Raw genomic sequence first — 27,909 nt, forward strand, 5'->3', positions numbered from 1 at the left:
GCTGAATTGCTTACCTCCAAGCCCCAGGTCTCCCTGGGAAGGAAGAAAAAAAGGAAGAAAATACTAAACAACAAATTTCATAGAGGGCACTCAACATTGAGCTATAATTCCTAATATAGCTATGGTGCCATCGAAGCTGTTATTGAGTTCTTCCTGCAGTGGCTCAAGTCCACCAGCTCCAGTGGTGATGAGAAAACTTACCAAAGAACTGTTTATAGTTGTATCTGTTGTGCAAGCAGCAAAATAACCTTCAGCATCTGCAAACTAAATATAACAAAAAACATACAATTCAATTAAACTTATAACGTAATATTAGTCAGACACAGCTCAAAAGAACAGAATAAAAATTCAAAACATACCTATAAGAGTATAACTACTACTAATAATTCCAATTAATGCCAAGTAATCAAAATGCAAGGCAGGTATTACCATTTTCATTTTATTGATGAAGAAACTGAGACTGATTGGTCTAATATCGAAGTTTATGCTTTTTACATAACACTCATAATAACATTTCAGGTAACTGGGAAGAATGAAAAGACAAGCAACATGTTGGTATTATCATGAAAATAGTTTTGAACTCATGAATCCCCTAAATGGAACTCAGGGGCTGGGTCAAACTTTAAGAACCACTCTAATGCTGTATAAGTATGACTTTATTTCCTACCTATAGCAACTCTCTCATTATCCTTGCTGGAAGTCTGAAGAGGTTAAATAACTTGTACAAGATCACACAACTGGTAAGTAAGAGAACAAGATTCAAACACCAGAGCCCATGCTCTCAAAGAGTCCTTTAAATCAGTAAGAAAAAAATAAAAGAATTCTACTGTCCAAGAGATATGGAGAAGTAACCAAAAACATAGATTAACCAAGATGCTAATAAATTGTTCACCCTCAAACTGGTAAATGACAGCATTTCTGGTAAGGGTTCAATCTGATACAACACTAACTGAGACTGAATTGGTACAACTATTGTAGATGGTAATTTGGTAAAAAGAATCAAGAGCTTTAAAAATGAATTTCCCTTTTATTCACCATTATGCTTTCAGGAATTTAAGTGAATAACTACAGATAAGTATAAAGATATTTCCATTTATTGTATCAAATGCAAAAATAGGAACAATCTGTCAAAGGTAAACTAAAATAGGAAAAGATGATAAATTTTCTTTTTTCACCTAGAAAATCATGATATATTGTTGGGTGAAAAATAAAATTAGGTTAGAAAATTATATCTACATATATATAAAGAGAAATTAAGCCTATTCATGTTACATATATTTTTAATAGAACCATAGAAATATATAGTCTTATATAGTATCAAATATTTACAGAAGTCTTGGGTTAGTGGGAAAATGGATAGACTATTCTTATTCTTCTTGTTATCATAATTTATCTTCAACAATGAACATTTATCATTACTAAAATAGAAAAATTCTTAAGAATAGCAGCATATATGCCATTATTATTCCTTCGTTATTTCTTGAATGGAAGAATTTACTATTTTGTTCTTTTGCTTCCTCTGTATTTCCTGCACATATGCTAGTTCATATACAATGTACTTCTACATGTAATACTACATTGCATGTGCACTTCTATCATGTATATGTATTACTTTTGCAAGGTAAAAGTATTCATATTTGTGACAAGTCAAATTTGTGTAGATATGGTATAGATTCTAGGCTTCACCTCAAAATCAGTTATTGAAAAGCCCCTGACAAAAATCAAACAAGTATATTTCTCAAAAAATAGATCAGAAATATTACTTTAACCCTTAAAAACCATTATACACAAAAGAAAACGACAAGGAAATATAGGGGTGACCAGCAGCTAGGGGAAGGAGATAAAGGGTTAATATTTAATTGGTACAGACTTTTGTTTGGGATGATGAAAAATTCTGGAGATGGATGGATGGTTGCACAGTAAAGTGATTGCGCTTAATGCCACTGAATTGTACATTTAGAAAGGGTTAAAATGGTAATTTTGATATTATGTATGTTTTACCAATAGAGAAAATTTCTAATAGGATTAATACTGGAGACAGTTTCATTTTCTTTATTCTCAAAAGTTGCCATGTTTCCACTCGGATCTGGCTGAAAAGCCCATGAGAGTATTTCAGGCATGGAAAGCCAAGACACTCTGGCAAAAAGATCTCTGTGAGTGAGATCCCAGTGGAAAGAACAGGTCTTCAAAGAGGGAGGTGCCTTTCTCTGAAGGGAGGAGAGAACCTCCACTTTGACTATGACCGTGTCTAAACAAGATAAGAGTCAGAGAACTCAAGGGGCTTCCATAGCCTTGGAAACTCATAACTGGTGCATAGGGAGATTACTGATGCCATAAACAGGAGTGTCAATTGGTAAAGTCAACAACAGGAGTCACTGTGCACTTACTCCTCATGTAGGATCTCTGTCCTTAACGTGCTGTACACTGAGGCTTAATGCTATAACGAGTACTCAAACAGTATATTTCACTTTGTGTTTCTATGGGGGTGCAAACGATTGAAATCTTTACTTAATGTACACTAAACTGATCTTCTGTAAAAAAAAAAAAAAAAAGAAGAAGAAATTATCAATTCCCAACTTGACTCTCACTGGGATTAAACATGACAATAGGTCTGATCTGATTTCATCATCATTTAAAAAAATCATCTATTATTTTTCACTTTATGTTTCTGTGTGGGAGCAAACTGTTGAAATACTTACTTAAGGTATACTAAGCTGATCTTCTGTATATTAAGATAATCGAAAATGAATCTTGATGTGAATGGAAGGGGAGAGGGAGTGGGAAAGGGGAGGGTTGTGGGTGGGAGGGACGGTATGGGGGGGGAAGCCATTGTAACACATGAGTCGTACTTTGGAAATTTATATTCATTAAATAAAAGATAAAAAAAAAAAAGTTGCCATGTTTCTATTTTTATAAGGAAGACACATCATTATGTAAAATATCATTTTCTGACACTATGAGTGAGTTTATATTAAATCAAAGAATATAATTTGCCAAACATCTGAAACATGTCCCAAAATATGCTATTTTCATTTTATAAAACCTTATAACCAACTTTATAACTAATTATTTGATATACAAGCTGCAAATAACCAAAAAGTCTACACATTCTTCTTTCTCCTTACTTTCATCTTTCTCTCCATATTAATTAATTTGGCCTAATTCAACAACTTTTAACAACTCAACTTATGTCACAGGGTGGGGGAAAGAAAGTTATTAGGTACTTTTGATTTCTCACAAGATATTCTGATACCATGTTAATCAGAAGACAAATAAAAATTTTGGACAAAAACAGCTTTTTCTTCTTTCTTTTTCTCCAAGGTAGGTTTTTCTTAAGCCATATTTTCACTCATTAAATGAACAACTTGATACCTGACTGACCTTATAGAAATTAATATATCTTTAAATTTTCAAAAAATATATACCTCCCCAATAAATAAGACTCAAAACTTACAAATGCAGCATGCTTGCCTCTAAATCCTCTTGTACACTGCTGTCTCCATGGCTTCCAAATAATAAAGCCCAGAAGGTACAGGACAAACATAGATGTTTTTGCAAAGGTACTGAAGAATGGTTTGTTGTACTGAGTAAAAACATACTGTAAAGGAAAAAGTTATACAGACATCTATGAGATGACTTTAAACCTTATTACTCATCTCCAAAAAAATAAAGCCATTATATGATTTTTAGAAGTAGTTCATTGCAATAAGAAAGGTTAAAAGGGATTATAAAAATATTTGTGATTCATTTCTGAATGCTTTATTTGCCTGGCACACAAACAATAATATTAACAAACAAAATAGCAATAACCTTCAAAAAAGTTTTGTTCAACATTCATTGAAAACCTACTGGGCAACAGTATCTGAGCTAAGGGCTAAAGAAAAATTAAATAGGCTTTCCTGCCCTTGAGGAACTTACAATCTAATAGAGGTGCCACATATAAAGAATATACAGCATAACATACTAAATACCATTACAGGGGTTCAGGTTGCCACAGCAGCACCAAAAGGAAGACAACAATTTTTTTAAAGATTTATTTATTCATTTGAAATGTAGAGTTACAGAGAGGCAGAGGCAGAGGCAGAGAGAGAGATCTTCCATCCACTGGTTCCCTCCCCAGATGGCCACAAAGAGCCTGTGCTGCACCAAACTGAAGTCAGAAGCCAGGAGCTCCTTCTGGTCTCCCATGCAGGTACAGGGGCCCAAGGACGTGGTCACCTTCCACTGCTTTCCCAGGCCAGTAGCAGAGAGCTGGATCAGAAGTGGAACAGCTGGGACTCGAACTGGTGCACAGATGGGATGCTGGCACTGCAGGGGGTGGCTTTACCTGCTATGCCACAGGGCTGACCCCAGATGACAACAATTTGAAAGTTGGGCTTGCTGCCTGAGAGGCAGGCTTTTCTTGAGATGTGTTAGAAATGCTGAAAAAGCAGTCAGCCAAAATGAAGGGAATAGCATAAAGAAAGGCAATGAGATAGAAGTGTGTGTAAAGACAACTATGTGAAGGTTAATGTTCTTGGGAAGTTATATTAAAACTATACTCTTCACTTAAATTAGAAAAATCAATTCACACTTAGGATTTTGTCTCCTAGAAAAAAATAACTTCTAATTATGTGCACTGAAAAGTCTCAGAAGAAATGATAACCTGAGAGGAATAAGCAACTCCAGGACCAGACAGCAGGGTATGCCATCTGGCACTACAAAAAAGTATGGCTTCTAGAAGAAATGAGTAAATCCAGGTATGGAGAGAAAATATACAAGATGAGCCTGGGGGCACCTTGTGCCAGAAAGCAAGTAAGATGCTGAAGATTAGTAAGCTCATAGTAAAAGTACCCCAAAGCCAACTTGAAGGGGCTCCCATCTGTTAAAGATAGAACAGTGTAAACATTAAAAGAAATAGTTAAAATATTAAAAAATCTGAACAATTAACAAATTCTCAATGGTTACTACTAGAAGTTGCTAGATAATTCTACTCTAAAATAAAGACAAAAATTCAAATTTATTCACACTGTTATACATGAATCATGTTTCAAGATAACCAAACAGTAGTTATAAAAGAGCTCTTAAAGAATTCCAGCTAGGGGCTGCCACTGTGGCATGGCAAGTAAAGCCACTACCTGCAATGCTAGCATCCCATATGGGCAGCGTTTCATGTCCTGACTGGTCCACTTCAGATCCAGCTCCCTGCTAAGGGCCTGGGAAAACAGCACAAGATGGTCCAAGTGCTTGGGCTCCTGTATCCAAATGGGAGACCAGGTTGAAGCATCTGGCTCCTGGCTTCAGCCTGGCTAAGAACTGGGGATTGCAGCCATCTGGGGAGTGAAACAATGGATGCAAGATTGATCTCTTCTCTCTCTCTGTCTGTCTCTCTCTTTCTCTCTCTCTCTCCCCCTCCCTTTCACAAGAGATAAATAAATCTTAAAAAAAAAAAAAAAAAAAGCTTAGAAAAATCACTGAAACACCAGGACAATAGTCACATGGATATTCAATTACTAACTAAAGTTTGATGAGGAACCTTATAATGCTAAAGTGTCGTCAACCAAGGTGAGGCTTGCAGTCATTATGTGCTTTGTGTTACCATATGAAGTACCCAGTATCACCAAGGTATTTTTCCTAAAAACCTAAGCAGTACTTTACATCTAACTACCATTTTTCAGGAAATAAAAGAAAGAAAAAAAAGGTAAAAACCTCAAGGAAGCAATCAGGGAAGTCTAGAATTTATTATATACATCCTACAGGAAAAACTAACTAGCTTCTTCAACAAATCAATAGCATGAAAAAAAGAGAGGGGTTACAGTTAAGTAAAAAATTATTTCAAAGAGCCAACAAATTCAATGTGTGACCTTTGTTCAGATCTCAGTAACTCCCCCCCCCCCCCGCCCCGCAAAAGGTCTGGACACAAGGGCCAACCTGAATATGAACTATAAAGAACTTTAGCTAATTTTGTTAGATGTTAATGACAGTGATATGGTTTTTAAAATAACAGCACTAATCAGTTTGAGGTAAATAGACAAGAAATTATGTAGTTACAATTTGCTTTAAATACTGCAGGAAGGGCAAGGATTTGGCACAGCAATTGGGACACCTGCAATCCACATCAGAGTGCCTGGTTTGAATCCCAGCTACTCCACTTCCAATCCACATTCCTATTAGTGCACATCCTGAAAGGCAGCAGATGATGGCTTAAGTACTTGGAGTGCCTGCCACCCTTGTGGAAGATCTGGATTGGGTTCCAGACTCCTGGCTTCAGACTGGTAAACCCTGGCTACTGTGGGCATCTGGGGAGTGAACCAACAGATGAAAGATCTCCATCTGTCTTTCTGCCATGCAAATCAAATGAAAGATAAATGAAAACAAAACAAAACCAAAAATAATACAGGAAAAAATTCAGGGCCAATGTTGTGGTGTAGCAGGTAAAAGCTGCTGCCTGTGACACCAGCATCCCATATGGGAGCCCATTTATGTTCATGTCCAAGCTGCTTCACTTCCAATCCAGCTACCTGCTAGTGGCCTGGGAAAAGCAGCAGAAGATGGCACAGGTGTTTGGGTCGCGGCCACCCACATGGGAGACCCAGATGAAGTTCCTGGCTCTTGGCTTTGACCTGGCCCAGCCCTGGCCATTGCAGCCATCTGGGGAGTGAACCAGTAGATGATAGATCTCTTTTTGTCTCCTCCTCCCCCCATCCCTTTCCTTCTCTCTCTCTCTCTCTCTCTGTATCTCTGATTTTCAAATACAATAAATAAATCTTAAAAAGAAAAGAAAAGATTTGAGAGAGGGGTTGACAAGCTGGCAAAATTTGATAATTGTTAAGCAATGAGTACCTGGAGATGAATTATACTATTCTCTTTACTCCACATGTTAGAAATTTCCAAATTAAAAATAATAATTTTAGTTTTGAAATACATTAAGAGTTTGATGAATTTGTCAGACTGCAGAACTAGATATTTTACACATGCTCTTGCATAATGAAGTTATAAAATAGCCTTTAAAATATTTTCTTTTTTATAAAAACAAGGGATTTTTTCCAGCTTTATTGATAGTAACAGACACATAAAAATTGAATATAATTACTATGTACAATGTGGTATTTTCATGTATATATACATTATGAAATTATCTCCACAAACAAGTTGGGTTATTTTTAACCTTGCTTAGATACAAGTTGCAAAGTTACAATTTAATCAGATGCTCTTGTGTCCTAAATTTTATTATCTAATAAATAAAACAATTTAATTAAAACTAAAACAAAATTTAAGATATATTTGGCAGCAGGCATTTAAACTAGCAGTTAAGACTCTAAGACTCCTGCATCTCACATCTGAGTACCTGGGTTGGATACTTGGCTCTGGCTCCAAGAGCCCAGCTTTGACTAATGCAGAGCCTGGGAGGTAGCAGTGATGGTTCAAGTAATCTCTCCTGAAACTCACATGAGAGATCTGGATTGAATTCCTGGCTCTTAGCTTCTGTCCAGTCCAGTCCCGGCCACTGAGGACATTTGAAGAATGTATCGGCTGATGGTCGTTTTCTGTCTCTCTCTACCTCTCTGCCCTTCCAATTTAAAAATTACATTAAAAAAAAAAAAAAACATAGGTTTTGTTTCCTGTCAACATTCAGAGTATTACTTTGAGGTAAAAACCACAGAGTGTTAAATTAATCTAAAAAAGGTTCTAGAAAAATTCAAAAGTAAAAACTGGCTTGTAGTATTCCAAAGAAACTAAAAAAAATGTTATACAGAGGATATAATGTCCATGTCATATATGAAAAGTGAGAAGACTTACAACATCTAACTGCTTCTTTCAACATTTAAATTTATTTTATAAATACAAGCTCCCTTTTGGAAATTTGCCTTAAGACTGCATCATGAGTCAAAATGTAGTAAATTCTGAAAATAAAAATGTCTTTTTATAAAGAATATTAAACACACAGCATTAAGTCTACAAATAGAGAAACTACTTCTAAACTCAAAGTACCACATCACTACCAATGGGTCATTAATAAAGACGAATTTTAACTGAAGGCAATCATTGTATACCATGTACTTTGTAACAGTGTTTGAGTCAGCAAACATATAAATGGGAAAGCACCCAGGCCTCTGCATAGTAGTGACCTATACATGAAAATCTGAGCACTTTTACTCTTGTCCAAAAACATTCTTATTTTATACTAAATGGAGACTGTTAGATTCCTGAATGGCTATTAATTAGAATATTTATAGAGAAAGAAACTGAATTTAGAAAAAAAACAAACACATTCAAAGATTAATATGAATTCTCTCTAATACGTAATTCTCCCTAAAAGATACAATAAGACTGAATGAGTAGCATACATTGTGGCACGGCAGGTTAAGCTACTACTTGTGATGCCCCTATTCCATAACAGTGCTAGTTCAAGTCCTGGCTGCTCTGCTTCTGATCCAGCTCCCTTCTAACCCACCAAGGAAGGCAGGGGAAGCTGACCCAAGTGCTTGGGGCCCTGGAAGACTAGATGGAGTTCTGGGTTCCTGGCTCAGCCCCAGCTGTCGTGGCCATTTAGGCAGTAAAATACTGGATAGAAGATCGCTGTCTCTCCCACCATAACTATGCCTTTCAAATAAATGAATCTTAAGAAAAAGAAAACAAACAAAAAACAGGTTTTCACTTGAATTGACACAATTCACTATAAAAGAAAAGTAAATAATCCCACAATATTTAAAACACAATTTTTAGTAAGCATGAGAGTAATGGATAGAACTACTATGGGTTAAGAGAAATAGTGTCGTTCTCATGTGACACCATTACTGAATAAGAGGTACATACCGAAGTGAGTTCAGAAGAGGCCACCCATATCACATCAACAAGCAGGAGAATAACAATCCCCAGAGCCATCCGCCTGCGCTGAGTGAAGCCACTGTTCGGGGAGTTCATGCGGTTCATGATAAACACACACACCATTTGTAGTCTGCTTTTCAGAAAATACAGATCTCATTAGAGATGACTTTGGAAAAACAAGCGAATAAAAAGAAAAAAGGAGTGGAACAGAAACACGTGACATTTGTTAGCTAATGTTCAGTATGAAAATCGCTTAGTATTTAAAGAGCCTGGAATTTACCTTGTTGTAAGGGCCTTTCGGAGATCTTCGAAAGCAATGCCTGAAAACCTGGATCTCAGTCTAAAAGGAGGTGAAGAACTCAGCACACCTAAAAACCACAAAACACTGCTTACGAAAACGTCAACTCAAGATTTTTCACATCTTTTCCACCCCTCACGTTCAGACTGAAAGCAAATGAAAACATCAAAGTGTCAAGCATAATGGACACCTTTCCCTGTGCCCTTTCCCTGTGCCCCTCAGATCAGACTCTGAGGGGTACGCTGTAGGGGGAGAGCAATATTCCAGTCAGCTTAGTTAAGACCAGTTAGCTGTTTGAAGACAGCTGCTCCGAGTCTCACAAATGCACAACTCCATTCATGTCTCCTTGCAGAGGAATTCACCCCAGAGACAAGGTCCAGACACACGCCCGTTTCTACAAATGTGTTTTCTGCATTTAAGCTCCCGGAGTGGAATTCGCTGATTGGAGAGGCAGTGATCTGCAGTGGGTCTTGAGGGCACCTTTCCAACCCCCTTAACGTGGTAGAGGAAAAGGATCCTCCACGCTCCCCCACCCACGCCTGTCACTACATCTCGTTATTTCAGATCCAAGCAGTAATTCTTCAGGAAGGGAAGAAGCAGCTGTTAAAAAGGAAACACCCCCACCCCACCCCCTTTTTTTTGGAGGAAAAAAAGTTAAGTCGGTGGCGCCTCCGGTGAGAGAGAGGTAAAGCCCCAGGCGACCACGCACGAGCAGCTGGCTCAATCGCTGGAGTCTGGAGCCGGGTCAGAAGCCCCTGTCAGCCGACCGCTCTCTCCACCCCTCGAGACCACCATCAGCGGTCCTATCAAGGCGCTAGCAAAGGCTGCAGGTGGGCTGTTCTCGGGCACTTGGTTCCGGCTTCGGCTCCGGGTGACTTCGGGGCCCTTCCCTGCCTGCCTACCTGGCCTTCCTGCCCCGCGATGGCGTCGTGGCGGCACCATGAGCGGACCCGGCCCGGTCCCGCCGTCGCCCAGCGCCACGGCCGCGGCCTCGGACTCACAGAGCTGTCACTGCGCTCGACATCGCGCCGCGGTGGAGGCAGAGCCCCTGAAGCCGCGTGCCCCACAGGGCAAGGCCGCCGACACCTCCCAACTCCACTCGGGCCGGGAGGGCGGGGAGTGAGCAAGGGGAAGGGACAGTGCAAGCTGCGATGGCCGCGGAGGCCCGGAGCTCGGCCCTGGCTCCGGCCCCGCCCCCGGCCGGCCAGCTCCGCGGCCCCGCCCCCCGACCCGACGGCGGCGCGCGGGCTACGTCACGTCGCGGCGACGGCAGACCGTGGGTGCATCTCCACGGTGACTTGGCAGCGCCCAGCGATGTATTGCCCGGAATGCCGCGCCCATCAAGGAGATGCGTCGGTGACGCGGTCGGGGAGCCGCGATAGGAAGAAAGGAAGTAGGGTGAGGCGGAGGGAGAAAGAGGGAAGCTGGCGGCGCTGGGTGGGGAAGAGAGCGAGCAGGGAAGTGAGAGCCTCTAGACAACCCCTCCCTAGAACCTACGCGAGCAGCTCCCTCTCCTGCTGAGTTGGTAACTTTTGTCACCCGTTTCTCGAAGAGGGGAGTGGAAAGCAAAGTGGCCTGGGAATACTTTGGGTTCCTGGAAACTTTCATATGTAGACTACATCCTAGCTCTTGAACTGACAAGCTGTATCTTAGGGCAAAATATTTCTCACGTGGCACCTCAATGTCCTCATCTAAAGAATGGGGATAATGAAAGTACCTGCCGTTATCTGCCGTGTGTGTGTGTGTGTGTGGATGGATTATGTGAGTTTACAAATGTAAAGGGCTTATATGTCGATTCGTGGCACATAGACTCCAAGTGGTCGGCATCTTGACTTACAGTTGGAAAACAAAAATGAGGTTTAAGAATTCTGTAAGATAACTGGTATTGACTATCACAAGTGCCTTTTTAAAAAGATTTATTTTATTTGAAAAGCAGAGTTACAAAGAGAGAGAGAGGGAGGGAGAGACAGAGAAGGATCTTCCATCTGCTGGTTCACTCCCCAAATGGCCGCATTCGGTGGGGCTGGACCAGACTGCAGCCAGGAGCCTCTTCCAGGTCTCCCACATGGATGTAGGGGCTCAAGCACCTGGGCCATGTCCCACTGCTTTTCCAGACCATCAGCAGGGAGCTGGATCCAAGTGAAGCAGCGGGGACTGGACCTAGTGCCCAAACGGGATGCTTAACATGCCGGCCTCCACAAATGCGTTTTTGACATCTTAGTACGATGAAATTATGGGATTGACATTACTTTTTAAGTCTTCTTTGTTTCACAGAAATTTAATATATATTCATATGACCAAAAAGCACCAATGAACATTGTTGTGTTGATCTAATCAGTTTCTAATAAACTCTCAACATCAAGCATTTATAATAAATAAGTCAGAAATGTATTCTAGTAAGTTGTGCAGAGTAGAAAAACAGGAAAGGGGAGGGTTGCGGGTGGGAGGGAAGTTATGGGGAGGGAAGCCATTGTAATCCATAAACTGTACTTTGGAAATTTATATTCATTAAATAAAAGTTTAAAAAAAAAAGAAAAACAGTCATCTACTTGCAATTGTTATTCAGGGGAAATTTGGTTGCAGATATTAATCAAATTATTCCAGAAGTAGTTTATTCTTTTCTTTCTTTCATTAACATTCTAAAGGATGTCAGGGTTGTAATATACTTAGAAATTTTTTATTCTACATGTATGACACATAGTCTGAAAACAGAATGTTACTGCAACTATTCCTCATGATCTAAGAGCCAGGAAAGCCATGTTCTATTTCCTAATCTCACCACAGTTTGTTATGTACCCTTGTAGATTACACTACCCCCACTGTGCCTCAGTTCTCCACTATATTCTCAGCACCAAAACTAGTGCCTAGCAGAGTTGGCAGTCAGTGGTTAATGAACTTGAACATCCTTCTGTGTCTTGAACTTTTCCTTATACATAATTCCTCTCCCAAGTCTCCATTTATGTCATTTGGTAGTACCATTTTCCTGATCTCAGTCCTAATCTTTTCTTTTTAATTAATTTCCCTGTTATTCTTCAAACTTGATCACTTTTAAATCCTTTTGAAATCTCTTCATTGTAAACCCTCACAATTCATCAGGTGATAATTCTGACACCTTCGAAAAATTCCCTGAAATCTACTCCAGAGAAAATAATTTCCCCAATACATATACTACAAAATTAATATGAAAGCAAAGGATGTGTGTGTGTTAATAGTTGAATGCAGCTATAACCTGTACATTCCACATGTGCAAATAACCTTCAAATGAGTACAACAAAGGATATTTACAGTCAGCTTTGTATATCTGAGGATTCTTTATCTATTTGATGGGAAAATGCATCTTCCTTGAACATGTACAGACTTCATGTCTTTAATCCCCAAATCCTGTAATATAGACTAAGCACTATTTACATAGCATTTATGTTGTATATTAGGTATTATAGCTAATCTAGACGAGTCAAAACACGTGGGAGAATGTGTGAGAGTATATGCAAACACTATGCTAGTTTAAATAAGGGACTTGAACATCAGAGGATTTGGTATCTGAGGGTGCTAAAACCAGTCCTCAGATACTGAGACAGCTGTACTCAAAACTTACTATAGCAAAGCAGACAGCCATAGTCACTTGTGTTCAGCAGTGAACACAAAGGCAATCAGTGCAATGTGGAAGCTTTATTGGGACAAGGAGGAAAGGCTTCATGGATGCCCTCCAACCCTGATTGGGGGTTTCATATAGGGATGATGGAGGCAGGTTAACTAGAAGAAAGGCATCCTATATAGTTAGTTAAGGGGTACATATTTGGCTTTCTCTGGTTGGTCCAAAGTTGGAAATAAGACAAAAACTAAGGAAACTGGCAGCTGTTGATCAAGTCCTAGTCATTTGGAGTTGCTGGCTTCAGAGATTGTGGTTGCTTTTCTGAACTGGTTGCTTCAGAGGTTGTGGGTCAGAGTTCTATTTTTATATATGCTCTGGCCATTGTCCATGTGTATATTTAGTGTCTGTCTCACAACAGTCTACTGCATATATCATCATATTCTCTACAATACCTACCAGATTGCTGGGCACACAGCTTGATAAATACTCAATTTTGTTTCTAAGATACAGCTAAACTAAGGTTCACAATTTTAAAATATATATTATATATTTTTAAATATAGATATGTAAAAGACTTCTTTTAGATTTGAACTTTACTGCATTTTGAATTTGAACCTTACTGTGAATTATATGCCATAGTGGAGGCCATAAACTTAGGAGGTTCTGAGATACTTAAGGTACTAAGGGTTATTGTATGCAATCAAGTCCTAGATTTTGTGGGGTTTAGTGGCAAGGTGGAGGAGCAAAATGTCAACAGAGATGTGAATGAAAGTTCTAAACATCTACAGAGTAACCATCTCGGCAGTACTGGATGGAAGTCCACTCGTAGGTTGATGCCCACTCATTGAGGGCATGGACCAGAGTTCTGAGTGCTTGATGTGTCTGGATAGCTATAGATGGAGAAGACTTTGGAAAAGAGAGAATCTAAGCTTGATTTTAATGATGGGGAGAACTGTGATAAAGGGATAATATTTTTTTCTAAGTGAATAAAATATAACCAAAAGAAAAAGGTGTGTTCGGAGACAAGTTATAAAACTGGTTTGGCAGAGCACAGCATGTATGTAGAGAAGCAATGGGAAATAAGACAGGTCAGGTGAGTTCTGGGGATATTGACACCTGCTCTAGAAACTAGATTAGAGATTTGGGACTTTTAATTTGCATATAATGAAAACCTAAGGGTTTTTAAACAAGAAAGAAACACTTTAGTGAATCAGAAATTATTAAATATCCACATGATGTCTACTATGTGTTGGGACTGTGTCAAGAGTACCACATAGGGGCCGGTGCCGTATCGCAGTAGGTTAATCCTCCACTTTTGGTGCCAGCATCCCATATGAGCTCCGGTTCTAGTCCTGGCTGCTCCTCTTCCAATCCAGTTCTCTGCTATGGGCTGGGAAAGCAGTGGAAGATGGCCCAAGTCCTTGGGCCCCTGCACTCACATAGGAGACCTGGAAGAAGCTCCTGGCTCCTGGCTTCGGATTGGCACAGCTCCGGCGGTTGCGGCCATTTAGGGAGTGAACCAATGGATGGAAGACTTTCTGTCTCTCCCTCTCACTGTCTGTAACTCTGACTTTCAAATAAATAAATAAAATCTTTAAAAAAAAAAAAAAAAGAGTACCACATAAGGCGTGGGCCTACTTTCAAGGAAATTATGGGATAGAGAAAATTGATTCTCTAAATAGAGAACGTATATTCCAAGCTTGAAGATGCTGAGTCTAAATGCACTTCTCAAGTATCCTTTTAGCACCCTGTACCCATACTGGACACTAAATTGATGGTCATTTTGAAAATGGTCTCAATTGTCACTTCCTTATATCTTACTGTTGAAGGCATCGTTGGGAGGGAAGTGAATAATAAAGTAAAAGGCTCATCTGATTATCTCTGACCAATTTAAAGTGGCCCTGTTCATGCCCACCCAGTGCCTGAAACCAGGTGACGCAGGCGACCTGCCAGCTGAATGGCCCAAGCAGCAGACTAGCATGTGGTAATGAGGAGCTTATTGATGCCACACCTGATCTGAAGCTAGGAGCCAGGAGCTTCTGGGTCTCCCATGCGGGTGCAGGGGCCCAAGGACTTGGGCCATATTCTACTGCTTTCCCAGGCCATAGCAGAGAGTTGGATCGGAAGTGGAGCAGCCGGGTCTCCCCGGCGCCCACGTGGGATGCCAGCGCTTTAGGCCAGCATTAACCCGCTGAGCCACAGCGCCAGCCCCGCTGTCTCCTGTTTTAAGCAAAGACTTCCAAAGCACAGAACAACCAACTATCAAAGACCATAACAGTCTAAGGTCAGATTTTAGACAGTCCATGTGGAACTCAGAAACAGGGGTTTCGAACTTAGTGATACATCAGCACACTATTCAAATCAAAGCTATATTTGTAGAATAAGAATCCATGACGAGTTAAAAAGAATTTACTTGAAGAGAGTTTTCACTTTACGTAAATATCTCTGATTCCTTAGGGATTTTGAAGGTCTGCTTCTCCCTTTCTTAACCCAAGCAAGGGGAAAGGTGCTCTTCAAAAGAACATTCAAAGATCTTGCCTTATGTTTTCTGTTGTTAATATTTATTTATTTTATGTATTTAAAAGACTGAGAGGTCTTCCATCTACTAGTTCATTCCCTAAATGGCTCCAATAGCCAGGGCTGGGCCAGACTGAAGCTAGGGGCAAAGAACCCCATCCAGGTCTCCCATGTGGGTGGCAGGGATTCAAGTACTTAAGCCATCATCTGCTGCCTCCCAAAGGCATTAGCAGAGAGCTGGATCAGAAGTCAAGTAACCAAAACTCAACAGATACTCCAATATGAGTTGTGGATGTCCCAAGCAGTGGCTTAACCCACTGCTCCACAACATCCATCCCAGCATATTTTCTCTCGAATTTGAGGAACACAAAATGGATACCTGTGTCTGCGAGTGAGAGGATATGACTGGACACTACAGGGGGCTTGATGCTATGACAGCAAGATAAAGAAAGAGGCCTCTAGTGGGAATGGCTTATACTTCCAGGAAAGGCAAACGAAGATGAATTTCTCTTGGGCCAAAAGTGGTTCCCATAGGAAGGCATCATACTTGATTTCTTAAAAGGGATTCTATGTCTTAGGGCTACCTAGGGGAATGCAGTTCTCATAACCTGTGACCACTCCAGGAGACTGTCAGGCGAACAACACGGGAATCATTTCAAAGGAACTACAGGAAACATCTTTCCCAGCAGGTGTGTTCCATGAAAACAAAAATCTGCATTTGGAGTATACTGTGTCTCTTAGCACAAGTATTCCTTGAGAACACAGATCCGCATGTGGTGTTCTGGTAAAGGATTAATCAACAGACCTTTAGATTCCAAAATTTTTTGCACCAAAATAAGCTCATATTAACTTGTTATATGTGAACAAATTTGACATACTAAAAAAGATAAGCCATCAGTTTGAAAAGAGCACTATCAGAGCAACATAAGTTTGCTAAAATGGAAGCAAGCACAAACACCAAATTTAAGAAAGCTAGGTAGGGCCGGCGCCATGGCTCAATAGGCTAATCCTCCGCCTTGCGGCTCTGGCACACCAGGTTCTAGTCCCGGTCAGGGTGCTGGATTCTGTCCTGGTTGCCCCTCTTCCAGGCCAGCTCTCTGCTGTGGCCCGGGAGTGCAGTGGAGGATGGCCCAAGTGCTTGGGCCCTATACCCACATGGGAGACCAGGAAAAGCGCCTGGCTCCCAGCTTCGGATCGGCACAGTGCACCGGCCACGAAGGCCATTGGAGGGTGAACCAACGGCAAAGGAAGACCTTTCTCTCTGTCTCTCTCTTTCACTGTCCACTATGCCTGTCAAAAATAAAAAAATAAATAAAAAATAAAAAATAAAGAAAGCTAGGTAGAAAAAATGGTGAAATAATTGGTAATTTATTGGGAAAATGCCTCAAAGAAATCATTTTATAAATGAGTAACTCGTTTTAAGAAGGGATCAAATGATGTTAAAGATGAAGGCCACACCTCAGAATCAGCCCTAAAGGCATTCGGATCTGGCTGAAAAGCCCATGAGAGTATTTCAGGCATGGAAAGCCAAGACACTCTGGGGGAAAAAAAAATACTAAATGAAAGATCTCTGTGAGTGAGATCCCAGTGGAAAGAACAGGTCTTCAAAGAAGGAGGTACCTTTCTCTGAAGGGAGGAGAGAACTTCCACTTTGACTATGACCTTGTCTAAATATGATAAGAGTCAGAGAACTCAAAAGGCTTCCATAGCCTTGGAAACTCATAACTGGAGCATAGGGAGATTACTGATGCCATAAATAGGAGTGTCATTTTGTAAAGTCAACAACAGGAGTCACTGTGCACTTACTCCTCATGTAGGATCTCTGTCCTTAATGTGCTGTACATTGAGATTTAATGCTATAACAAGTACTCAAACAGTATTTTTCACTTTATGTTTCTATGTGGGTGCAAACTGTTGAAATCTTTACTTAATGTATACTAAAGTGATCTTCTGTATATATAGAAAATTGAAAATGAATCTTGATATGAATGGAAGGGAAGAGAGAGCGGGAAAGGAGAGGGTTGCGGGTGGGAGGGAAGTCATCGGGGCGGGAGGTGGGGAGCCAATGTAATCCATAAGCTGTACTTTGGAAATCTATATTCATTAAATAAAAGTTAAAAAAAAAAAAGATGAAGGCCACAGTGGCAGACCATCTATATCCATTTGTTTGAAAAAAAAATTAATAACTTTCATGACCTAATTGAAAAGGACCAACAATTTTTTTTTGTTTGGTAAGGTTTTTTTTTTAACCCCCAGAAACCTTTTAAGGAATACAAAGTTCATGGATTTCATAAACATAATTTTAGGAATATAGTGATTCTTCCAACGTACTCACCCACACTCCCACCCATCTTCCTCTACCCTCTCCTACTTCCCATTCTTATTTTTTACTAAAATCAATTTTCAATTAATGTTGTACACATATTAACTCTATACTAAATAAAGAATTCAACAACCTGTAGGAAAAAAAAAAGTTCCTCAATAGTTGAGAAAAGGGCTATTCAAAGCCAATGCATCGCAAAGTGTTACTTTCACTTCTATAGATTATCTTTGAAGTGTTCTATTAGTTATCACAGATCAGGGAGAACGTATGATATTTGTCCTTTTAGGACTGGTTTATTTCATTAAGTATGATATTTTCCAGTTATGTCCATTTTGTTGCAAATGACAGGATTTTATTTTTTATTTTTACTGCTATGTAGTATTCCATGGTGTACATATTCCATAATCTTCAGTTGACGGGCATTTGGATTGACTCCATATCTTAGCTATTGTGAATTGTGCTGCAGTGAACATGGGGGTATAGATAACTCCTTCATACACTGATATCATTTATTTGGGTCAATTCCCAGGAATGGGATGGTTGGGTCATATGGTAGTCTATATTCATATTTCTGAGGTATCTCCACACTGTCTTCCACAGTGGCTGTAGCAATTTACATATAGGGTACCTCTTTCCCCATACCCTTGCCATCATTTTTGTTTGTTGATTTCTGTATGAAAGCCATTCTAACAGGGGTGAGGTGAAACCTCATTGTGGTTTTGATTTGCATTTCCCTGACTGCTAGTGATCCTGAGCATTTTTTCAAGCATCTGTTGATGATTTTTATTTCCTCTTTAGAAAAATGCCTGTTTAAGTCCTTTGCACATTTCTTAATTGGGTTGTTTGTTTTGTTGTTGTTGAGTTTCTTGATCTCTTTATATATTCAGGTTATTAATCCTTTATCAGTTGTATATGTTACAAATAGTTTCTCCCATTCTGTTGGTTGTGTGTTCACTTTGATGAATGTTTAATTTGTAGTGGTGAAGCATCTCAATTTGATGTAATCACATTTGTCAGTTTTGGCTTTGATGGCCTATGCCTCTGGGGTCTTTTCCAAGAAGTCTTTGCCTATATAAGTGTCTTGCAGGGTTTCCCCAGTGTTCTGTAATTATTTGATGCCATCAGGTCTTCGATTTAGGTCCAGAATCCATTTTGAGTGCATTTTTGTATAAAGTAAGGTAGGGGTCTTGTTTCACACTTCTGCAGATGGAGATCCAGTTTTCCCAGCACTGTTTGTTGAAGAGATTGTCCTTGCTCCAGTGATTTATTTTAGCTCCTTTGTCAAAGATAAGTTGGTTGTAGATGCATGGATTGATTTCTGGAGTTTCTATTCTGTTCTATTCGTCCACTTATCTATTTTTTGTACCAGTACTAGGCTGTTTTGATTATAACTGCCCTGCAGTATGTCTTGAAATCTGGTACTGTGATCCCTCCAGCTTTGTTTTTGTTGTATAAGATTGCTTTAGCTATTCAAGGTCTCCTATGTTTCCATGTGAATTTCAGCATCATTTTTTCTATATCTGAGAAGAATAACTTTGGTATTTTGATTGGTATCACATTGAATCTATAAATTGCTTTTGGTAGTATGGACATTTTCATGATATTGATTCTTCCAGTCCATGAACATGGAAAATTTTTCCATTTTTCTGTATCTTCTTCTATTCTTTTGTTTAATGTTTTGTGATTCTCATCATAGAAATCTTTGAAATCCTTGGTTAAATTTATACCAAAGTATTTGATTTTCTTGTGGCTATTGTGAATGAATTTAATCTTAGAAGTTCTTTCTCAATTGTGGCATTGCCTGTGTATACACAGGCTTTTGATTTTTTTGTGTTGGTTTTTATATCCTACCACTTTACCGAACTCTTCTGTAAGTTCCAACAATGTCTTGGTGGAGGCTTTTGGATCCCAAATGTATAGGATCATGTCATCTGCAAATAGGGATAGTTTGACTTCCTTCTTCCCAATTTCTATACCTTTGATTTCTTTTTTCTTGTCCAATGTCTCTGGCTAAAACTTGCAGGACTATATTGAATAGCAGTGATGAGAGTGGGCATCTTTGTCTGGTCCTGGATCTCAGTGGGAATACTTCCAACTTTTCCTCATTCAATATGATTCTGGCCATGGGTTTGATTGTGTTGAGGGTTGTTCCCTCTATACCCAATTTGCCTCAAGTTTTCATCATGAAAGGATGTTGTATTTTATGAAATACTTTCTCTGCATCTCTTGAGATAATCATGCTTTTTTGTTTCTCAGTTTGTTAATGTGATGTATCACATTAATTGATTTGCAAATGTTGAACCATCCCTGCATATCTGGGGTAAATCCCACTTGGCCTCGGTGAATGATCTCTCTGATTGTTGTTGGATTCCATTGGCTAATATTTTATTGAGGATATTTGCATCTATGTTCATCAGGGAAATTGTAGTTCTCTTTCTCTGTTGTATCTTGTTCAGGTTTAGGAATTAAGGTGATGCTGGCTTCATAGGAGGGGTTTGGGAGGATTCCCTCCTTTTCAGTTGTTTTGAATAGCTTGAGAAGAATTGGAGTTAGTTCTTTAAATGTCTGGTAGAATTCAGCAATGAAGCCATCCAGTCCTGGGCTTTCTTTGCTATGAAGGTCTTTATGACTGATTCAATTTCCATCTTGCTTATTGGTAGGTTCTCTGTGCCTTCATGGCTCAATTTAGGTAGATTGTATGTGTTCAGGAATCTATCCATTTCTTCTAGGCTTCCTAGTTTGTTGCCATACAGCTCTTTGTAGTAATTTCTGATAATTCTTTTCATTTCTGTGGTGTCTGTTGTTAGATTTCCTTTTTCATCTCTAATTTATTGATTTGAGTCTTCTCCCTCTTTTTTTTGGGGGGGGGGGAGTTGGGCCAATGGTGTGTAAATTTTATTTATTTTTTCAAAAAAACAGCTTTTCCTTTTGCTGATGTTTCATGTCTTTATTGTTGTTTGTTTCAATTTTGTTTATTTCTTCCCTGATTTTAATTATTTCTTTCTTTTTTTTTCTTTTCTTTTCTTTTTTTTTTTTTTTTTTTGACAGGCAGAGTGGACAGTGAGAGAGAGAGACAGAGAGAAAGGTCTTCCTTTGCCGTTGGTTCACCCTCCAATGGCCACCACGGCTGGCGTGCTGCGGCCGGTGCACCGCGCTGATCCGATGGCAGGAGCCAGGTACTTATCCTGGTCTCCCATGGGGTGCAGGGCTCAAGTGCTTGGGCCATCCTCCACTGCACTCCCGGGCCACAGCAGAGGGCTGGCCTGGAAGAGGGGCAACCGGGACAGAATCTGGCGCCCCGACCAGGACTAGAACCTGGTGTGCCGGCGCCGCAAGGCGGAGGATTAGCCTAGTGAGCCGCGGCGCCGGCCCTAATTATTTCTTTGCCCCTACTAGTTTTGGGTTTGGTTTGCTGTTGTTTTTCTATGTCTTGAGATGCATTGATAGTTCATTTATTTTGTGCCTTTCCAATTTCTTGATCTAGGCACCAATGCTATAAACTTTCCTCTTAAACTGCTTTTACAGTATTCTATAAGTTTTGCTATGTTGTATTGTTGTCTTCATTCATTTTCAGAAATTTTTTAATTTCACTTTTTATTTCTTCAGTGACCCACCTTCCATTCAGGAGCATATTGTTCAGTTTCCATGTGTTTACATATGTTCTAGATTCTTGAGTTGTTGATTTACAGCTTCATTCCTTTGTTGTCAGAGAAGATGCATGGTATGAGTTTGATTTTTTTCAGTTTGCTGAGACTTGCTTAATGTCTTGGTATGTGGTCTATCCTAGAGAAAATCCCATGCACTGATGAGAAGAATATGTATTCCTCATCTGTAGGATGAAAAGTTCTGTAGATAACTGTAGATTTAGTCTGTAGTATCAATTAACTCGTTTCCTTGCTGATTTTCTGTCTGGTTGATCTGTCCATTGCTGAAAGTGGAATATTAGAGGCAGCGCCATGGCTCACTTGGTTAATCCCCTGCCTGTGGCGCTGGCATCCCATATGGGCGCCGGTTCTAGTTCCAGTTGCTCCTCTTCCAGTCCAGCTCTCTGCTGTGGCCCAGGAAGGCAGTGGAGGACGGCCCAGGTGCTTGGGCCCCTGCGCTTGCATGGCAGACCAGGAGGAAGCACCTAGCTCCTGGCTTCGGATTGGCATAGTTCTGGCCGTAGTGGCCATTTGGGGGGTGAACCAATGGAAGGAAGACCTTTCTCTCTGTCTCTCTTTCTCACTATCTAACTCTATCTGCCAAAATAAATTTTTAAAAAATTATAAAAAAAAAAAAGAGGAAAGTGGAGTATTTAAGTCTCCTGTTACTATTGTATTGGTGTCTATGTCTCCCTTTAGATCCCTTAACATTTCTTTTAAATAGCCAGGTGCCCTGTAATTAGGTATATATACATTTTTAAAAAAGGTTTATTTATTTATTTGAAAGAGTTACACAGCGAGAGAAGGAGAGGCAGAGAGAGAGAGAGAGAGAGAGAGAGAGAGGTCTTCCATCAACTGGTTCACTCTCCAGTTGGCCACAATGGCTAGAACTGTGCCGATCTGAAGCCAGGAGCCAGGAGCTTCTTCCAGGTCTCCAACACAGATGCAGGAGCCCAAGGTCCTGGGCCACCTTCTACTGCTTTCCCAGGCCACAGCAGAGAGTGGATCGGAAGTGGAGCAGCCAGGACTTGAACTGGCACCTGTATGGGATGTCAGCACAACAGGCAGCAGTTTTACCCGCTGTGCCACAGTGCCAGCCCCAGGTGTACATACATTTGTAATTATCACATCTTCCTGTTAAATTGAGCCCTTAATCATTACATAGTACCCTTCTTTGTCTTTTTTTACAGTTTTTGTGTTAAAGTCTGTTTTGTCTGATATTAGGATGGCTACACCAGCTCTTTTTTGGTTTCTGTTAGAATGGAATATCTTTTTCCATCCTTTTACTTCAGTCTGTGTGCATCTTTGTTGGTGAGATGTGTTTCTTATAGGCAGCAAATAGTTGGGTTTTGTTTTTTAATCCATTCAGCCAGTCTGTGTCTTTTAACTGGAGAGTTGAGGCCATTTACATGCAAGGTGACTACTAATAAGTAATTATTTGGCCCTGCCATTTTTCTATAAAAATTATTTACTTTGGATTTCCTTTGTACTTTTACTGGTAGCTTTTCTGCCTTCCCCCTTTTTTTATAGTGATGTGTTTCTGTGTGTAGCACATCCTTAAGCATCTTTTTAAGGCTATACAAGTGGTTACAAATTCTTTCAATTTCTGTTTTTTATGGAAGGTTGTTATTTCACCTTCATTCATAAATGAGAGCTTTGCAGCGTACAATATTCTGGATTAACATTTTTTTTCTCTTAAGTCTGGAATATATCTCTCCATTTTCTCCTAGACTGTAGAGTTTCTGATGAGAAGTAAGCTGTGAGTCTAATTGGAGATCCTCTGAAAGTAATCTAGCATTTCTCTTGTGCACATTTTGAATCTTTTCTTTATGTTTTACTGTGGAGGGTTTGACTATAATATGTCATGGTGAAGATCTTTTCTGGTCATGTCTATTAGGAGTTCTATGTGTTTCCTGTACTTGAATGTCCCTTTCTTTCTCCAAATTGGGGATTTTTTTTTGTTATTATTTTACTTAAAAGGTCTTCTAATACATTTCTCTTTCCACACCTTCAGGAACTCCTAAATCCTGTATGTTGTGTCATTTGATAGTATACCATAAATCTCCACTGTTTTTTAGTTTTCTAATTTCCTCTTCTTCTTTTTTAGTCTGACTGTAAAATTTCCAGTGATTTGTCTCGGATATTCTTTCTTCTGCCTCACCGAGACTGGCTTTCAACCATAGTTTTTATTTGGTCTATTAAATTCTTCATTTCCAATATTTCATTTTGATTTCTCTCAGTTTTGTGAGAACTGTTTTCATTCATGTAATGTATGGATTTCTTCAGTTCATAAATTTGCTTCTGATTACTTCTAAGTAATCCTACAATCAATTTTTTAAATTCCGTTTCTGGCATTTCTTCAATCTCTTCATCTTCACATTCTAGTATTGAGATACTGTGTTCTTTTGGGTGTGTCATGTTGTCTTCCTTATACTTGTTTCCTGAATTGCTGCATTTATTACTAGGTGTTTGTGGTGATACTTGTTTTTCATTCCCTCCCTGTAATGGCTTTTTATCTTTGAATTATGCCTCTGTGGCCTAGTGGATTCTCTGCTCTTTCAGTGAATACCCAGAGGCATATGCTAGGTGTGGTCAGGGAGCTCTGTTCAGTGAGTGCTCCAAGGTGAGGGGAATGCAAGGTGACACCAAAGTTAGGCATGGTAAATCTCCTCTTTTTTTTTTTTTTTTTTTTTTTTTTTTTAATCAGAAGGGAGATTTGTTCAACTCTGTTGGCATAGTTTCATGCTCAGAGACCAATGTCTGGGTGCTAGCCCCAGTGAGTACAATTTTCATTCATTTCCACAAGAACCACACAAAGGATCTGTGCAGTCCTTGGTGTGAACACAGATCCTGCAGCAATGACCTTTACTAGGGAATCAGGGAACCCAAGTATGTGGAGCTGCCCACAGTGACTGCCCAAAGTCCCAATCTTGCCTTGCTTCCTCCCATGCAGCCACAGTGTTTTCACAGTCCGAGCATACAAGGCTCCAACAGTCACAAGTTCCCAGCCCCCTGTCACTTCTCTGAGCCAGACTCAGTTGTCTCCTGTTGGCTGGTTGCTGGGCACAAAGACACGACCTGGCATAGCTATTAATGTATGCCCCAAATGGTGCCCACCCTCTCTTGGCTAGTTACAGGACACCAATGGTGGGTGGTTGAGGAGAGAGAAATGTGCCGCCTTTTTTTTCCCTCTAGGTTGGCAGGTACACTGTCCCCCACAGAGCTGCAAGCCAGACTCTTCCCACAGCTTTATTGCCAGTAGCTTGGGCTGCTGCAGTCTGGTCTTCCCACAGCTTTATTGCCAGTAGCTTGGGCTGCTGCAGTCTGGTCTCACGTCACTCCATAGCTGGTGCTGACACCCTCAGCTGCTGTGGTCCTGAGCTGTGGCCATCTACACTCCCCGTTGTAGTTCCACAGAGTCCCTCTAATTTGTGTGGAGTTTCCTCTTCCATTTTCTCACTAACTGTTCCCGGAGATTACACTCTCTCCACTTTCTTTGAAACTATCTTCTCCTAGACTGGAGCAGTAAGCTCCCTCCTTATTCCACCATCTTCAATACTCCAAGGACCAACAATTAACAGCAGAAACAGCAGCCAACACTACAGATATCTCAAGTTGTTCAGCTTTGTTTCATGGAGGAGAAGGGGCTTATACAATTCTGACTGAAAAATTGAAGTACATCAAAATTTCTGCTTGATAAGTACCAGAACTACTGTGCCCAAATCAACTGTAAAGAGAAGAGTTTTGTATGGAACTTTTCAACAAAGGGTATCAAGATCCTGAAGCATTTGTTCTAAGAATTATAGTAGGAAAAACATACTATGCTTCCCCAATACGATCCTCAGAACAAAGCAAAAAGTAATGGTTACCAACAGGTGGAAGTTGTCCAGTCAAAATGAAAGTAAAGTTCATGGTGAAAGGTTTTGGGATGCTCAAGCCATTTTGCTATTGACTTTCTAGAGAACCAAAGAATGAGAACATCTGCTTACCATAAGAGTATATGGAGAAAGTTAGACAGAGTTGTAGCTGAAAAACACCTGGAAAACCACAAAGTCCTTGGCCACCACAATATGTCTGCTCCTTCCTCAGAAAACAAGGATAATTTTGCAACAATCTTCATGAAAAATTATTAGGCATCCACCTTACAGTCCTGATTTGGCTCCTCCAACTTCTTTTTGTTTTCTAATCTTTAAAAAAAATTTAAAACACATCTATTTCTTTTCACTTAGTTTGAGTATGTATGATGGAATATTATTCAAGCATAGAAAGGAGTTAATTACTGACATATGCTACAACGTGGATATACATGGAAAACATTACACTAAATTAAAGAAGCCAGATATGAAAGATCAGATGAAGATATGAAAGATCACAGATATGAAGATTTACATGAAATTTTCAGAATAGGTAAATCTAGAGAGAACATAAGTTGGTGATTGCCTGGAATAGGGGAAGGGAAGATGAGTGGGGTAGAAGGTGGTAACATTTAATGTACATGAAGTTTCCTTTTAGAGTGGTGAAAATGTTTTGGAACTAGATGGAGGTGGTGGTTGAACACTATCATAAACAATACTGAAGTGCTCGCTTGACATGTTAACTTGATGTGAATTTAACCAATGAAAAAATTAATGAACATTATTTTAAAGAGAAAGAGGGTTTTGACTCCAAAAATAATTAGAGTAGTAGATAGGTTTTTTAGAGGATGAGATCCAGCATTAGGTCAGAGTACAAGCAGTGAAACTAGAGGTATAGCTGCTACTCTGAACTGGTACCCACTTAACAAAACTTGTACCCACTTGAACAAAAAATTCAAGTTTTGTTTTTTATCTAAGGTAAGCAAATTTCCAGTAATTCATAAATATAGATTTAGGAACATAGTGACATTTCCTATAAGAGGGGGCATCCATGTAGAGCCCTTACTGTGAGCTGTCTGTTCTTTGCTGTTCACATTACAAATGTTTGATTAGTCCAGTCCCCCTGTGACTTGTGAAAGCCATTTTTCAGATAGAGGAAGGTTTATGGTCTTAAGTCATAGAAGAGCCCCTCTCTCCTTTGGTAAGATTATTTTAGTTCAATAAAAGGTTCAACCTATTTTTAAAAAATATTTATTTGAAAGAGTTACAGAGAGAGGAGGAAGACAGAGAAAGAGAGAGTCCACTTCCATTGTTGCTTTACTCCCCAATGGCCGCAATGGCCAGGGCTGGCAAGACTGAAACCAGGATCCCGGAGCTGCTTCTTGGTCTCCCATATGGGTGTAGGGGTCCAAGAATTTAAGCCATCATCTGCTACTTTCCCAGGCACATTAGCAGAGAATTGGATTGAAAGTGGAGCAGCTGGGTCTTGAACTGGAACCCAAATAGGATGCCAGCATTACAGGTAAAGGCTTAACCTGCCATGTCACAACACAGGCCCCTCAATGCACTATTATTAGGAACCCTAGGAAAAGGGAGAATTTTATACTTACTGGCCTTGCAAAAAACTGAGCCCATACCTTAATAACTAGAAGTTCTTCATATAGACTTTTGATCCTGAATTTGCTTGGTTTATTCTCAAAGCATCTATGAGTACAGAAAATAACCATCTCACTTTTCTAATTTACTCCCAGCCACTGAGTGATTATTTTTTTTTTTTTTACAAAGGATACACTTGGCAGGGGGGCCAGAATTACATTCCCTGAGAATTTTTCTGAAATGACTGGAAGTTTTCTTCAGGCAAACCATCAAGGGCCTGCTTTTTCTCTTGACGTTCACAAAAAGCCATGGTAATAGCCAAGATTCATGATTCCATAATTTTCAAAAATTTTAAAGTGTCTTTTTTATAGGACATTGTTTTGAACCTGTTGCAATATAGGTTTGTGCAAATGGGTATAGAAATATTATTTACTATACTAAATATACTATACATTTGTAACACTAAATCTTAGTACCTCTGAAGAAAAAAATTTTTATAGAATTATAGCTCAAAATTGCAAGTTGGGAATGATGTTGTTTCCTATCCTAGGACCTCATGTAGTAGTTGATTAAAACATTTTTTACTGCTGTCTTGTATAACCAATGAGCAATATAGAGAGGATATATTTATTGGTCCTCCAAGTATTTATCGAGTACCTGCCATGTGTCCTGCTCTGTTCAAGACAATGATCTATCTTAGGATGACCTAAACTTCAAGAAGGCCCTGCATTGTGCAGCAAGTTAAGCTACCATTTGTGGTACCAGCATCCCTCAACAGAATGTTAGTTTGAGCCCCAGCTGCTCTACTTCCCATCCATCTCCCTGCTAATGTGCCTGAAAAAGCAACTGAGGATAATCCCATGCATTAGTTCCTCGATCCTGGCTTTAGCCTGGCCTAGCCCTGACTGTTGTGACCATTTGAAGACTGAATCAGTGGATGAAAGAGCTTGATCATAGGCCAGTGCCACTGCTCAATAGGCTAATCCTCCGCGTGTGGCGCTGGCACACCGGATTCTAGTCCCAGTTGGGGCGCCGGATTCTGTCCTGATTGTTCCTCTTCCAGTCCAGCTCTCTGCTGTGGCCCGGGAGTGCAGTGGAGGATGGCCCAAGTGCTTGGGCCTGCACCCACATGGGAGACCAGGAGAAGCACCTGGCTCCTGGCTTCGGATCAGCGCGGTGCGCCAGCTGCAGCTCGCCAGCTGTGGTGGCCATTGTGGGGTGAACCAATGGTAAAGGAAAACCCTTCTCCCTGTCTCTCTCTCTCACTGTCCACTCTG

At 40.0% G+C, this 27,909-nt stretch overlaps 1 protein-coding gene and 1 long non-coding RNA gene across 6 annotated transcripts in view; one reads left to right on the forward strand and one right to left on the reverse strand.

Moving 5' to 3' along the window:
• Positions 1–10,147, reverse strand: part of SLC35F5 (solute carrier family 35 member F5) — a 48,755-nt gene extending 38,608 nt beyond the window's left edge. Inside the window, exons 1-5 of one of the 2 annotated variants that reach the window (XM_002712407.5) lie at positions 10,009–10,147; positions 9,089–9,176; positions 8,797–8,938; positions 3,455–3,598; positions 202–264 (exon numbers count right to left, since the gene is read on the reverse strand). In XM_002712407.5, coding sequence (XP_002712453.2) covers positions 202–264; positions 3,455–3,598; positions 8,797–8,938; positions 9,089–9,176; positions 10,009–10,048 — 477 coding nt within the window. In that variant the 5' untranslated portion in view covers positions 10,049–10,147. Of the gene's footprint in view, positions 1–201; positions 265–3,454; positions 3,599–8,796; positions 8,942–9,088; positions 9,177–10,008 lie in introns of both variants that reach the window. The other variant, XM_008258490.4, reaches the window with a different exon arrangement.
• The window catches only part of LOC103348744 (uncharacterized), a 47,348-nt gene continuing 29,466 nt past the window's right edge, over positions 10,028–27,909 (forward strand). For all 4 annotated transcript variants that reach the window (XR_011387313.1, XR_011387314.1, XR_007920691.2 and 1 more), the window contains exon 1: positions 10,028–10,504. This is a non-coding gene — a long non-coding RNA (uncharacterized lncRNA). The remainder of the gene's footprint in view (positions 10,505–27,909) is intronic.

Source organism: Oryctolagus cuniculus, chromosome 3 (assembly GCF_964237555.1).
Source record: "Oryctolagus cuniculus chromosome 3, mOryCun1.1, whole genome shotgun sequence".
NCBI classification, from domain to species: Eukaryota; Metazoa; Chordata; class Mammalia; order Lagomorpha; family Leporidae; genus Oryctolagus; species Oryctolagus cuniculus.